General features: G+C 36.8%; 2 protein-coding genes across 2 annotated transcripts; one reads left to right on the top strand and one right to left on the bottom strand.

Annotated features, from left to right (window-relative positions):
• Positions 1 to 555: 555 nt before the first annotated feature.
• On the top strand, positions 556 to 4383 carry LOC117628536 (phosphoribulokinase, chloroplastic). Its single transcript, XM_034361012.1, has 5 exons — positions 556 to 1738; positions 2832 to 2916; positions 3006 to 3090; positions 3202 to 3446; positions 3844 to 4383. The coding sequence occupies exons 1-5, from the start codon at positions 1161 to 1163 to the stop codon at positions 4093 to 4095; spliced, it is 1245 nt and encodes a 414-aa protein (XP_034216903.1). The 5' UTR covers positions 556 to 1160; the 3' UTR covers positions 4096 to 4383.
• An 832-nt stretch (positions 4384 to 5215) lies between these two features.
• Positions 5216 to 11189, bottom strand: LOC117628534 (plastidal glycolate/glycerate translocator 1, chloroplastic). The gene is made up of 8 exons (XM_034361011.1): positions 10744 to 11189; positions 10321 to 10636; positions 9433 to 9694; positions 9144 to 9259; positions 7016 to 7125; positions 6260 to 6437; positions 5851 to 5980; positions 5216 to 5523 (listed from the first exon to the last, which is right to left on the bottom strand). The coding sequence occupies exons 1-8, from the start codon at positions 11047 to 11049 to the stop codon at positions 5373 to 5375; spliced, it is 1569 nt and encodes a 522-aa protein (XP_034216902.1). The 5' UTR covers positions 11050 to 11189; the 3' UTR covers positions 5216 to 5372.
• Positions 11190 to 15352: the final 4163 nt, after the last annotated feature.

Raw genomic sequence — 15352 nt, 5'->3', positions numbered from 1 at the left:
TCGAACAATTTACTTTTTAAATCATCATTGAAAGATCATTCTAATAAAAATTCACTCAAATTGAAAAGCATTTAATTTTATAGTTATGACCAAATAAATAAATGAATACAAAATTATCACGACAATAATCAAGTGGCTAAATGTTCTTTGATTTAGATGAAATTTTGCAAATGATCTATGAACGATGAAACTTATTAGCCGATTAACGCTTAAACCCTATTGATTAATCTAACTAACAACATTCATTATGCAAAATCATATCAACACATGAGTATATGATCTAGATTGATGGTAAAACACACTAGAGTGACGTCGCTCATTGTAACTCGTCATGCTTCATTGTACACGTCATGACTATTTTCTAAAATATATATATATATATATATATATATATATATATACATTCACTTTGTTAAGAATATCATGTGTGTGTTGCTGCAGAATCATGGCAGCAGGTTTTACCAAACTGTGAAAACTTTATAATAAAATATTAATAATAGAAACTAGGCACAGTCCAAAGATTAAAGGGTATGGCCACATACTCTATCTATCTATCTCTCTCTCTCTCTCTCTCTCTCCTCCATATCTCTTCCATTCCTCACCCTTCACCCCTAATCTTCAACCAGCCACCACTGCCATGCCGCGTGGCACATCAAATATCCAAACTAAAACAAATGACCACCAAGCCTTCTTCTTCTCTCCATCCCTCAGGTTATCACAATTCATTTCACATAATGCCATCACCTCATCATCAAGAACTTCATCTTTTCTAAATTAAAAAAACAAAAGTTTTTTTTTTAATTTCAAATTTTTTTAAGTGTTAAAACAAAGCTGTGAAATGACAATTATACCCATCGCCCACTGGTTTAAGCCCGTCCTACAACCTTAGAATTAGGCTCCAAGGTTGTCCGAAACCAGGGGTACTCAGAGAAACCCACAAACCAGAAGACGCGTCAGCAAGCGGCCTTAGCATATCACCAAGACAACACAACATCCTGTCAGCAGCAACCTCTTATTTATGTTCCAACTTTTCAATTTTCTTTGCAACCCAAAAACCAAAAAAAAAGATTCAAAACCCATAAAACTTATGTGTCTTCTTCACAAAACCAAGCCATAACAGAAGAGGAGAGAGAGAGAGAGAGAGAGTATAGTGCTCCAAAATGGCAATTTGTGCAGTTTACACAACCACCCAACTGAACCCAACATGTTCATTTTCCACACCAGCATCAAAAACCCAAACCCAGCTGGGATTTGGATTTGGGTTCTGCCAGAAGCAGCAGGTGGTGTTTTACAAGAGAAGTCAAAGTAGTAGCAGAAGAGCAAGTGTGAGTTTGATAACATGCTCCGCGGGTGGCCAAGAGACGGTGGTGATTGGTCTAGCAGCAGACTCAGGGTGTGGGAAGAGCACATTCATGAGGAGGCTGACGAGCGTGTTCGGAGGAGCCGCGGAGCCACCCAAGGGAGGCAACCCGGACTCTAACACGCTCATCAGCGACACTACGACAGTCATATGCTTGGATGATTACCACTCTCTGGATAGGACAGGGAGGAAGGAGAAAGGGGTGACTGCTCTTGACCCAAGAGCCAACAACTTTGATCTCATGTATGAGCAGGTGAAGGCAATCAAGGAAGGGAAAGCTGTCGATAAGCCCATTTACAACCATGTCTCTGGTCTCTTGGACCCTCCTGAGCTCATCAAGCCCCCCAAGATTCTTGTCATTGAAGGCTTGCACCCAATGTAAGTATATTTATTTATGGAAAATTCTTGAAGGAGCTCGAAACAAATGATTATGGACACTTGTCCAATTCCTCTAACATTTTTTTTTTCTCAATATATTCCCCATTCATTAATTTTCCCTTTTACTAATAATAATTTATATATTTTGGGTACAAATTATAATGCAATCCACTTTTTTACTACTTATTCATGAAATCCTCAAATGTTGTTCTATATTTTTGCTTTTAAAAAAAAAAAAAAACATTTAGAGAAGGATTTTCAGACAATTTTTTTTTAATGTTGAGGAAAAAAAATTCTTCATATATACATTATTGAATAAGATTATCATCGTCTAAAGATGTGGTCCAAATTCTCAGTATTTGTTCAGGGCCCATCCTTGTGGCAAATTAAAATATTACTATACACACGTGTGTAAATAGGTAATGATAATATTAAAATATATATATTTATTTATAATCTAAAAAAATACAGGAGGAAATGAGAATGCTTTTGAAGAATCCTTTTTTTTTTTCTTTCTAAAAACCTCTCTTGTAACGGAATATTACTGTTTTGCTATTTCCGGTCAATAATACAATGATATGTAAAAAAAATTATCCCTGATCTCATTATGTTATTGACCGAAAAAAAGAAGATTGATAGAGTCATAAGGCTGGTAAAGGTGGATGGTTTTCAAAGTTCCTTTGTTGGTGGAGCTTAGTTTCTATTTAAATATTAAAAAAGCTGATGCTGATCAAATTGTGTCAAACCTGAGGCATAAGTCTAGGTTCAAAACCAAGGCGAAAGCCACTAATAAATAAAAATAACAAAAACAAAAACAATGTTTTTTTTATTAGTGTACAAGTGGCCTTCATTTATATATAAATTTTACTATTGCCTTTGATTGTTCAATGATTAATTAATGACACCAAAGAAAACAACCTACGTAGTACATACTAATTAATTCCAAGCTACTGGTCACTTTCAAATCTTTAAAAATATAAATTTGCTGTAAGAGACTTGTAGCTCAAGTCAAACAGTTATACTTACATCCGAGTTCATGCGTTCAAATTTCCCTTTTACTTTATATTAAATTTGAAATTAATTGGCTATGCAGGTATGATCAGCGAGTTAGGGACCTGTTGGACTTCAGCATCTACTTGGACATCAGCAATGAGGTCAAGTTTGCATGGAAAATTCAGGTGATTAACCTTAACCTATTTAATTATAAATTTAATTTCATGTGTTCAATTGGAGTGGTGCAATTAAATTAACCACTGGATTTGAACAGAGGGACATGGCGGAGCGTGGTCACAGTCTTGAGAGCATCAAGGCCAGTATTGAAGCCCGGAAGCCTGATTTCGATGCTTATATTGGTACACCAACCTAGTTAAACTTTGATTTTATTTAATTAAATAAGTGAGAAAAATTAATTAATCCTAATTTATTTAATTAATTAAATTTGTTAATTTTTGGTTGAATTGCAGATCCACAAAAGCAGTATGCTGATGCAGTGATTGAAGTGTTGCCAACCCAATTGATTCCAGGGGATAATGAGGGGAAGGTATTGAGAGTGAGGTTGATCATGAAAGAAGGTGTGAAATTTTTCAACCCAGTCTACTTGTTTGATGAGGGCTCCTCCATCTCCTGGATACCATGTGGAAGGAAGCTCACCTGCTCTTACCCTGGAATCAAGTTCACCTATGGCCCTGACACTTACTTTGGCAACGAGGTACTAATTTTATTTTCAGTTTGTTTACTTATCTGAATGGGTGTTGGAATTATTCAAATTCTTGCTTTCCTGTGTTTACTAACACATGGAATTTGAATTATTCCAATTCTCGACTTCCCATGTGTTTATTAATATATATGGAATCAAAAAATTTGTGAGTTATACGTTAAAATTCAATACCCTCAAAATCCGGAATCGGATCAACTAGGAGGGAGTAGTTGATCTAACTTCAATTCCTTAATTCCCGAGTTCATAACCTCCCTTATTCTTAGTAAGTAATTATTATTGGTAACAATTTTTCTTCAATAATGCTAGGATCACCAAATTTCTTTAGTGTCTCATATCTGTATTAGTATCCTACGTTTTAATGTTTTGCTTGTTATGGTCATATTATTAGGTGTCTGTGTTGGAGATGGATGGGCAATTTGACAGATTAGATGAGCTGATCTATGTAGAAAGCCATCTGAGCAACATCTCCACCAAGTTCTATGGAGAAGTCACCCAACAAATGTTGAAGCTTTCGGACTTCCCCGGCAGCAACAACGGCACCGGTCTCTTCCAAACCATAGTCGGATTAAAGATCCGAGACCTCTTTGAGCAGCTCATTGCAAGCAAGGCCAAAACTCCAGTAGAAGCAACTAAAGCTTAAATTAAAACTATGCCTTATCTTTCTATCTACTGTCTACGTACTTTAAGGCAACGCAGGCCACTCTACAAAAGCTTGTCTTCTTTCAGTTTTCCATTTTTCCACTCTCTCTCTCTCTCTCTCTCTCTCTCTCTCTCTCTCTAGTGTTTCTGTTAGTGTTAGGCTATTCCTAGCAAGAACAATGACACTTTGTAATATCTTCATGTTGTAATTTTATGGAACATTTGTATTATAGAGAAACAAATTTTAAAAAAAAGAAAAAAAAAAAGAGAAGAATACAAAATTCAGTTATGAGGTTCACACCCATTGATCACTTCCCAATGCTGCACTGCATTCCATTTCATCACTGACATAAGCAACCACATTTATGATGCTCCCCTTTGTCCTTTACTGTATTTGCTTCTTTTTCTGTTTTCTGTTCTAGTTCATATATGGGGACTGACCTTAGCATGACACTTCTGCTTCTATCTTCGACTATTGAGGCTTCTACCTCATCAAATTAACATCTCATGCTAATTTAGAATCAAAGATTAGACCCTTGTGAAATGAAAGCATTTTCACGTACCAACTAGTTCATGGTCTATAGGAACCACTCCCATATCATGGGGTGTATATCCATTTCTTTCTCTCTCCCCTAACATGAGGATAGAGATGGATAGAAAAGGGATAGACACCGCGGGATGTGTAAGTTTTTCTTCTCGATCTAGTAATATATCTCTTCTCAATGTTGGGAAGGGGTCTCAAGCTGAAATCTCCTTCCATGTTAATGAAAAAAAATTAAAAGTCCAGTTTAATATACATCGTTTAATCAGGCCTGAATCTTGGCAGTCAAGTTATATAGGGAGAAATGGAAATATAAAATGGCCCCAAAATGTTCTCCACTTCGTCATCTGTTTGAAACCTGCTAAACTCGTTTATGTTAATTTCTTCAATTCCTCAAGACATCAAATTGAAGGTCGTTCGGTGCAAGCTTATATGTGCGGAGGAGGCATTAATGCATGCTGTGTTAGCTTAACATACATTTTTAGGTCGCCCTCCTATAAAGTGCACAGTACTCCATGTAAATTGGCAAAGTCAATTCCCCTATAAATTTTGTTCTTTATAGTTCAGAATAAAATGAACGTTTAGATTTAAACTCGATGTTTTTCATAGTGTGTTTTTAATAAGAATATACGTACTAAGGGCAGAATTTCTTGTGTACATGTATACGGATACGGTTAACAAAAACATAGATTTCGAAGCAGTAGCTAATTGTAAGAACAACTAAGCAGCTGATAATTTCATCCAACTACAGCAAGCAAGCTTTGCCTAACTGCTGGAATTGAACAAAGCAAAGAGCCAAATATACCATTCAGAGCATAAGCAATGGCACAAAATGGGAGAGCCTCGGGTTCCTTGGCTGACAATGCTGCCGTTCCCAATCCATGAGCACTAAAGCAACAAAACAAAAACAAAACACACAGTTCATTGAATCATAGTTTTCAAAACTGATTGTGATGAGTAATGCTCTGAATCTAGTCAATAGCACCTATGTTTGAGTATAAATAACAATAAATCATAGGATTAAAAAGGTTTTGTGGCACAAAGGTAAAATCTTAATTATTTAATATATCTAAGAAAGAACTTTCAACCACAAAATTTTCCTGCAATAATTCAGATGCTTTAACGAATTCCTTTTAATTGTTTAAAATTTGGTCCCCTATACTTTCTCATTTATAATTGACCGTTTCATGTAGAGGGCTCAGCAGAGATGCATACCTAGATGCAGTAGCTATCCCTCGAACTATAGGATCACGGAATTGTAGTTTATCAAGTGTTGCTTGCACAAAATTAGCTCCAACCAGACCAGTTACCACAACCACAGCGGCTGTGAGCGATGGATTGGTACCTACAAAAAGTACAAAATAAATATTATAGAGATGTACATGCATAACTGTATTTCAAGGATACAAGATAAAGATGTACTGCATGCAATAATTTGTTCCTAAGTATTACTCAGTTGTAGCGTGTTGAAAGAAAGAAAAAAGAGGGGAATAGGTTGAGGAAAATGAGACAGGAATAGTCTCGAATTCATTATTCTAATATTTTATAAACTCATGCCAAACTTAGCACATGTTTATCAGGTGAGAAATTTGCTTGTCTACAACTCCAAAGTATGAACTAGTACCTTCAAACAAAGACACAATGCTGAGTGCTAATGCCACAGTTATACATCGTGGTAGAATTGAGACAGTCAAACCAGGTTCCAACCCAACAAGACGTCCAACAAGAGCAGTTGAATACAACGAGAATATGGTTGACAGGATGACCGATGTGAAAATCTCAGCTGCGTGCCTCTTGACTAGCTGAAAATTTGTAGTTCAGCAATAATCTTCATCAAATGGTTGTAATATGTATTTAAAAAATGTGTAAGTTGGTTTTAACATCAAATAGAATTTGGGGGAAATTATGACACCCATTGGGTGAATGCACAGAGTTGAATCAGGTTCAAACTGTAATGAAGTATGTAGACATAAAAGGCAAACCAAAATTCTTTGATTTGAACAACCATATCTCTTTAAAAAAAAATTTAAATAAATAAAGCTGTTCTAAGGCCTTTTGCAATCAGTTCTCAACTTTTTGCTATATTCCCTATGATATATTTCAGAATACCAAGTAAAGAAAGAAGATTATCATGAAATATTGTAATTATATATGATGAAAGAACTATCCTAGTTAAAGCATTGAAGAGTTATAATCTCCCAGTTATATTTACTCCACAGGTTGGAACGCAATGTTCTTCAGAAGAAATATATTTCCAATGGATAGTCCATAAAATTCAGTCCACCTACTCAATTATGCTTTTCAACTCACCATGGAATAAAAAATGAAAAACTAAAGATGACACAGAATGGGAAACCTGGGCTCTTCAAATGTTATTTACCTTCCTCTGTTTGAACATTGAGAAGGCAAATGAGAGGATAACAGACCCCAAGAATCCCATCAGAACATCACCAGCTCCAGGATTAGATGAAACCTTTGTAAGGTAAGATCCTGTGCATATCATTAAGAATGAAGATCTACATACTAAAAGCACTGCTGGTCCATTTGGATGGAAAGATTTAAAATGAGGGATTTGTATTGGAGTTTTTATTGGAAATTGCTTAGTTGGACTAACGACATATTCATTCCTATGTAAGAAAATCCACATATAAAACTGAGAAATCCGAAATATTATGTTCTTATTTAAGGAGGGAGAGAGTTGCAAACAGAATTTCAGTTAAAACAATGCAGAGAGGCTCTTTCTTATCAATGACTTGCCAATTTTAAAATGAAGAACCTAAGAAAAAAAAAGAGAAAACCAGAAGAGTATCCTGGACCATCATATTTTCTGACAATTGCAATGCTAACCTTTTTCTCCTTGTAAGGGCCTTGAAAAAATTAATTCTGATGATATTGATGTATTATGCATCCTAATAGATTAGCTCTGTTGTCATATGACATCTTAAGTTTTTCTATAAATCGTTGAAGCCTCAAAACTTGTGACGTGAAATTCCTTAGTATATTATAATCCAAGTATATATTCTTCAACCCTGCCAACTATTTCTAAATCTTGTAGCCATTTGCTTTCTAATGGTGAAGAATTTAGAGTCCCAAGTAATCTCTTTCAGGGTGGTCGGTACACAGTTTCTATCTGTTATTAAGGCAATATGAAACTAGCAATAGGCTCTCCTTGGATCAATGAAATTACAGACTAGTTGTAAGAAAATCAGATAAACTGATGCAGGGCAGTTGGTGTGTGCCTCTATGGAGCATTGGGATGAAAAGAAAAATTGATTGACATCAATGGCACTTAAGGGCTGGCTTCAGTAACTTTAAGAGTGGCAATAAATCCACATGCATGTTAGGGATTAAATGCGGGTCTTTTCTGTTTTCCAGGTTTATCTGATTTTCAGTCTTTTAAAAGTTTCTGCAGGTTTATTTTGTAAAACTTTTATCAATCATCTTTTTATTTTTCTGAGTTTATCTTGTAAGCCTCTATAAATAATACTTCTTGATGGAATTGTAGGGTGGCTTTCATTTTTCTAGTTGTCCGCAATTGTAGGGTGGTACTAGAAATAGGTAGGTAGGCGATGATTTCTAAGAACCCAAACACATAGAGGAAAATTTTGAGATCGAACGATGAAAACTAACAGGATATGTCTAATATGAGGTGACAATGAAGAGTGATATGAGAATTTATACATGTATTTTTCTTTTATTCTTAAGAAAGGCGGATGAAGAGAGAGAATCAGAAAATCTGCTGGGAGGTGGTTACCAAAAACAAAAAATTGTTTTGACCTGAATTTTATAAGAATTATCTTCATTTTATAATTTTTGTTTCAAGAATCATTGAGATAAATTGGAGTTTTGGGCCAAATATCCTCATTACAAACTAGCTTAGCATTGTTATTTTCTACCATAAATTTTGAAAACCTAATAAACATCAGACTTCTACTAACGTACCAGGGTGGCAGAAACTCCTGACTTCCATATTACGTAGGCAAACACTCAAAATTTATAATCCTGATTCCTGACATTTGAATTATCTAAGTTTCTGTCCTACAAGTTTGTTTAGTACCTGTCCTTGTTTTTTGTACGTGAGTCAAATGTTTATATCAAAACTATCTTCGTTTTAAGAATATAATTATATTCATGAACATGATACAGAGCATAAAATTCTTCCCTCAAGACCCATTTTCAGTATTCTTTAACTTGACCTAATAACAGGATGTACATTAAGTCCTCTTGATGGTACGTCAGGTCATTTTGTAGTTATAATGATTTATGGAGGAAAAAAGAAAAAGAAAGAAAACAGAAATTAATAGACTGGTGAAAGAGACCACATCCGAAAAGAAAATGAATAAAGAAAATAGCGATGGAAAAGCTAACTTTGAATCTATGAGGTATTTGTCATTGGGTGATTGTTGCAAGTTGTTAAAAGTCTGCCTTTTGTTTTAATCTTATTGCTCAGTAATCAAAGGGGGCATAGTGTACTAGCCAGAACCAAGAATGTGGTTTCAGAAGTGTACCAAGAACAGAGTCAAGCCCAGACTTAGAGAAGTGTCCAAAAGCCAATGCTGCCAAATCTGCAGATAGTGCACAGCAAATAATCGGGTGGAAAACCTTCTTCACATCTGATGGCAATCTGAAAATTAGAAGTCAACAAATGAGTGAGACCTTCAAAAGGGAAAAAATATAGCTGGAGAATTTGAGTAACTTGAATTAAAATGAAAACCTTTATTTGGTCTACATATTTGTTTAGTTTTCATAATAATATTCTTGTGAAGACAGAACTAAATTGAGGAAAATAAGTTTTACCCAGAACCAACTATATAGCCCAACACAGTTGACGCAAGTAGGAATGGAAGGCATGTTCGAGCACTTGTCCCCAGGGCTGTTGGATATAATAATGCAGAAACAAATGATATCAAGAGGATCCCACTCCAAGACCACACTTCAACCGCAGAAAATGGAGAGGGTTTTCCCATAGGCTCAGCATCTGTCATTTCTGTCTTTACCATTCTTCTAATAGCTATTGCTGTATATCCTGCAACAGCAAGTGAAGCCAGCCAGCCTCCAACTGCAGAAAACCACTTATAAGAAACAGACTCAAGAAGGAAGAAGGAAGATGAGAGATAGACGTATAGAGCAATTGAACTGACCAAGATGATTTTGGTCTCTGTATTACAGCCGTACATATCATGTACAGGAGGTAGACTTTCTCAAGTCTATTTACAGAAAATAAGCAATACAAGGTAAGTAGCATTAATCTTATATATGTCAGAATTATGCACATGTACACCAGAAGGGAGAGCGAGAGAGGTAACTGCTCCTACTACATAATTATTTGCTCAGAGAAACTTATGGTTGTCATCCGAAGACACCAAACTTATGGTTGTCATCCGAAGACACCACTCTCTAATTATTAAAGTATTCAAGAAAGACAGTTTCTAGATTGTCAAAAACGAATAACACAGTTTCTAGATTGTGAAAAATGAATAACGACTTAACGATTTTCCCCAAAACAACAAAGATAACAGTTTAAGCGTTTTTTTTTTTTTTTTTGCATGCTTCATTAGGATGGTATAGGCCAAAAAAGTTAAGTCATTCCCATTGATAACCAAAACAAACAATCACCATAGGAAAATTTAAATACTCTATAGCTTCACCAGAGAAAGTTATGTTAGAGTAGTAAAACTTGCGTACCTATAATATAGCAGATCTTGATGCCGGAAGCAGCGGGAATACTTTTTACAGAAAGTGGCAAAACAACCAAAGAAGGAACATAGAACAATGGCAGCCATCTCTGGATGAACAGTAGTGCCGGCTCAAAGAAGTTCATCAAGCTTGTTGCCACAGCAGGAACAGTGGAATCAAGAATAATTAGAATGGAGAATATACAAAACATCCCAAAAAGCGCACTGGGGAACTTAATGGAAGCCGCCACAAATGCTTGTTTCAAAAAATTGTCGATTGCAAGAATAATACCAACTGAAACAATCAGATGCAAAATCCCAAGCACCTGCAGTGCATCAAACTAAAGCTAAGAACTTTTGACAAAAAATCATTGAAATAACACAAAATACATAAACCCAAGAAATTTAAATGTCTAAACATTCATTTACTCACACTTTGAGACACAGTGGAACCGCCAGCACTCTCTGCACCAGTTGATTTCACTAAAACATGTCTACTAGAGGAGCTTTCCTCAGAACCAATTTGCAAGAACCTGGAATTCAGCACCCCAGGAACTGTATTTTGGACATTAGCCTGCTTATGTTGTAACCTGACGCCATTGAAAGCAACAGGAGAATTTTTGGGATGGCTTCTCTGAAAGACTGAAAGTGAAGGCAGGCAACTTGGAAAATAGAATAATGAATTGTGGTGGTTCAGGAGAGAGGTGGGTGTACAGGGTGTAGCTGAGAAGGTAGACATCGAAAGAGAGTAAGGGAGTGAGTGTGAGAAAGGTGAAAGCTGCTGCTGCTAGTGTGTTGATGCAGCAGGAAAACCATTGAAATTGTGCGGACCGGAGCCCAGCTGACGTTTTAACGCGAGGATGATGAGGTTTTTCACCCCATCCACCCTATCATATTTTGTCCCGAGACCGCAAGAAGCAACTTTTCCCGGGAAGTTCAAAAGCAACTTTTCCCGTGGGTTTAAAAAATTTCGGCTTATTATCACAACACATCTTTAAGGTTTACGAAATTATCATATTGCATCTTAAATGTTTTTTTTTTTGTGTCATTTATGGTCAAGATTAATATATGTGGTCACAAATAGTCCATGCTATTAGGTTCTGTAAAAAACTCTGTTAGTTTGCTGACGTGGCATATACATATATCACAAAACATCCTTGAGGTTCACACACCTTTCACAAATGGTCCCTACAAATTTTTTAATTTTAAAATTCATATAATTTTGGTTGGATAAATTACTCAAATGGTGACAGGACCCGACCCAATTTCCGCTTTGGAATCCGAGCCGAATCCTGTGCGAGTCCGACACCTGGCGAATGTCGGGCACGAAAGACCTTTTTACCCTTTCCTTTTTCAATTTCTTTTTTTAAATTTTCCTCCGACTTCTGCCGAAAATTCGGCAGAGTCTCCCCTGTACTTTGACCATACCCAAAGTCTTCCACCTGTCAAACAATCTCAAAAATCCTACCAACGGCCAGACTAATTCAACAAACAGATCTTAACTCCAGTTTCTCGAGTTCAACAAGATATCAGAGCATGTTTATACAAATTTACAGAACTAAGAAAAGTTAAAACGGGGTCCTACGCTTCGGTGGTGGGGCGGGAGCTAGGATGATGGCCCGGGTGGTTTCCTTCCTTCTTCTACGGCCTGGGGGCGAAAAACAAGTTAAAATTGTGAGTGGACCAAAAATAATGTTCGTGAAAACATTTGAGAACATAGTAACCCCCGTTTGAAAAACATAGGGACATAAAAGCTACTATTTGATCATAATCAAACTCGAGATAATCATTTAAACATAGATAAACGTAACTATAGAAATGTTCACATACTAAACAAAGATATAACAGTATAACACATGTTTGAGTATCAAATATACTGATAAAAATGAGTGAAACAATAACTGCAATAAAAAGTTTTAAAAAGAATCCTTTAAAACTGCCACCTAATTGTACCCCTGTGATAACCGTCAATTTCCTGGCAGGTCTCGGGCGTCACACAGGCTACCAAAGCAGCAAACTGGCGAAATCAAGGGACTATGATCAGCCTGATCCGCCGGCAGGTCCTCGATGACACCAAGTCAGCTCGAGTCGCTCAGGCAGAATACAGGGGACCGTAGTCAGCCTGATCCGCTATCCTGGCAGGTCTCGGGGACACAAAGTCAGCCGAGCCGCAATCCTGGCAGGTCTCGGGACACCAAGTCTGCCGAGCCGCAAATCCTGGCACTCACGGTCTGAGCGTCCCCGGAACTCGTGAGGCGAAGTCAAGTGCACTGACTAACTGAAATCGGACCGAATGTCCGCCGACATCGGTCCAACTCTGGTAATCACCAAATAGAGAGTGGGGTACATGGTGGTTTAAAATAACTATCTCTGATAAAATCTGATATCCTCTGAACTCTGGTAATTCTGAGCTAAAATACTAATTTCTGTATCAAAAATCTCAAATCTGTTTATCCAACTAAATTCTTATAAAAATAAAAAATATCTCACAATAACATTCATATTATATCACTTATTCAAGATCAATTATAAAATATAATTATAAAATCTTTTTAAGAAAGAAAAGTCCACTCATTGCTGGTCCAAGCTAGCTGAACCCTTCGAAGGTCCCTCCTGTGGGTTAGTTGGACTCCTGGTGCCTCACTCGAAAGATTTGGTGGCGAAATGAGGGAGAACGATTGAGTGGAAGTTTGGATGAAAATCTGGCAAAAAACACCAGTTTCCGGCCAAATCCCGGCGAGCTGGGGTCGGCGACGGGCCAAGGGAGGAAGGCGGCAGCGAGGCGAGTCGAACGGCACCGGTGGCGACGGTCGCCGTGCCCTGTGGCTGCCGCGGTGTTGATCGGAAGTGGGGAGGGCGCACGGCCTGTGCGCGACGGGAGGAGAGAGAGAGAGGAGAGAGAAGGGAGAGAGGGAGATAAAAATCTGACTTTTCCAAATTACATTTTTGCCCTTCGCGATATTTTGATCGTATTTTCTTCGTTAGAACTCCGATTTGGGTCTACTCCGTGTCTACAGACTCGTTTCTCCGTGCTCTACGCAATAGCGCAAGGTGAATTCTCAAATTCTTTTCCGATCAAAAAGTCAAATTTTCCCCCATTAAAATATGCGAGGGCAAAATCGTCTTTTGGTTAGAATAAAGAAATCTTAATTTTTAGATATTTTGGTTTGGGTTCTTACAAATGGTCCTCAAACTTATACCCAATTTACACTTTGGTCCCTAAATCAAATTATTAGTCCAAATAGTACATAAACTCTAGTTTAATTTCCCATTTGATCCAACTGTTTAATTTTCTATTAGATTTAACCAAATTTTAGGGTAAATATGACTTTTCATAATTGACAAATAAAAATAGGGTTAAAATAAATACAAAATTAGAAAAAATTAAAGAAAAGGAGAAAAAAAAATTATAATCCTAAGAATGGACCCAGAACTCACCCCCCCATCCTCTTTCATTCTGCGATTTCTCCTCCCATTCTCCCAAGAATCTCAGCATCTTTAGCAAGAAATAGAGTCATGTGATTAGTGAGATTAAAGGGCGCTGTAAGCCAGCGCCTAGGAGCACATTAGGTTGACCACTGCCTTTTTTGCCCAGCTTGGAAAAAGCCAACACAGCCTTCTCGAAGGCCTTAGTGTTCAAAGTAACCCCATCACCCACTGCCCCAAAATCAATCAAATTGAAAGCCACATGTCTCAGTTTTGGCATGGCTCTCACTGGAACTCGCTTAAATATTGAAAACCCATCTACAATATTCCTTTGCCACACAAAAATTGATGCAAATGCCCCGATCCAAAGCACAGTGAATAGGGTTTTGTGCAAGGACAGGAAGGTCGAGAACCAGCGCTTCAAGTCCAGCCTTTGGTGGTGGAACCACCCGAGTGGTAAGGTCTCCACCATCGTCACAGATGAACTATTGGGTTGGGCCGATTTGATGCAGAAAATCGAATGGAGCTGTAGATGGGTGTTGGGGAAGTCTGGGTGTTTGATTTTGATAGCATGGAAATTGTGGTGAGACGTTAATGTTGTTGGCAATCAGAGTCACGTGGGTTTGTTTGGACAATTTGATCATTTATGGGACAATAATTTGATCATTTATGGGACAATAATTTGATCATTTATGGGACAATGTTTGCAAATACAAACTGCCCAACCATCTTGGTGGAGAGAGGTTGATGCGCCATGCTACCCAGCTGTCAGATTGGGAAGACGAAGAAGAAGAAGAAATCTGACGAAGAAGAAGAAGAAGAAACCCAGTCGTCAAATTGGGAGGAGGAAGAAGAAGAAGAAAAAGAAGAAAAAGAAGAAGAAGAAAGAGAGAGAGAGAGAGAGAGTTGATGGACGAAATGACCAATTTGCACTCACATTTAATGGAAATATTGACAGAATGTAACGGTTGGATCAAATGGGCGATTAAAATAGAGTTTATGTACCATTGGGACTAATAATTTAATTTAGGGACCAAAATATAAATCGGGTATAAGTTTGAGAATCATTTGAGTAATTTACTCAATTTTGGTTTTCTTTTAAAAATTATTTATAAATGAAAAAACCATTTATGGAAGGATTTTAATCTTGATGACCATTTATGAACCCTAAACCCTTAGTTTTTTCATTTTTAAATTTTATGAATTTTAAATTATTTTTTAAAAACTCCATTAGTTTGTTGATGTGGCATACATATGGAGCCCACATCTACAATAATATAGTGTCACATGTATTTTAAATATAATATATATTTTAAAAAAATTTAAAATTCATATAATTTTAAAAGAAAACAATAATTTTATGAATTTTAAATTAAAAAATTAAAAAATTTCGTAGGGACCATTTGTGATAGGTGTGTGAATCTCAGGGATGTTTTGTGATATATGTATATGTCACGTCAGCAAACTAACGGAGTTTTTAACGGAACCTAACAGCAAGGACCATTTGTGATCACACATACTAACCTTGAGGACCACGAATGACACAAAAAAACATTAAGGATGCAATCTGATAGTTTCGTAAACGTTAGGGACGTTTTGTGATAATAAGCTAAAAT

This window comes from Prunus dulcis, chromosome 5 (assembly GCF_902201215.1).
Source record: "Prunus dulcis chromosome 5, ALMONDv2, whole genome shotgun sequence".
In the NCBI taxonomy this organism is placed as follows: domain Eukaryota; kingdom Viridiplantae; phylum Streptophyta; class Magnoliopsida; order Rosales; family Rosaceae; genus Prunus; species Prunus dulcis.
The sequence above is the reverse complement of the archived record's forward strand: the minus strand, read 5'-3'. Positions and strand labels throughout refer to the sequence as shown.

What these genes read in the sequence shown, in the direction of transcription:
- LOC117628536 (XM_034361012.1), top strand. Translation starts at nt 1,161, where the DNA reads ATGGCAATTTGTGCAGTTTACACAACCACCCAACTGAACCCAACATGT. An exon ending in AGTTTGCATGGAAAATTCAG is followed by an intron (nt 2,917 to 3,005) that starts GTGATTAACCTT and finishes GGATTTGAACAG; the next exon opens with AGGGACATGGCGGAGCGTGG. An exon ending in ACACTTACTTTGGCAACGAG is followed by an intron (nt 3,447 to 3,843) that starts GTACTAATTTTA and finishes TCATATTATTAG; the next exon opens with GTGTCTGTGTTGGAGATGGA.
- LOC117628534 (XM_034361011.1), bottom strand. Translation starts at nt 11,049, where the DNA reads ATGTCTACCTTCTCAGCTACACCCTGTACACCCACCTCTCTCCTGAAC. An exon ending in GTTCCACTGTGTCTCAAAGT is followed by an intron (nt 10,637 to 10,743) that starts GTGAGTAAATGA and finishes GATGCACTGCAG; the next exon opens with GTGCTTGGGATTTTGCATCT. An exon ending in CATTGTGTCTTTGTTTGAAG is followed by an intron (nt 5,981 to 6,259) that starts GTACTAGTTCAT and finishes TACTTTTTGTAG; the next exon opens with GTACCAATCCATCGCTCACA.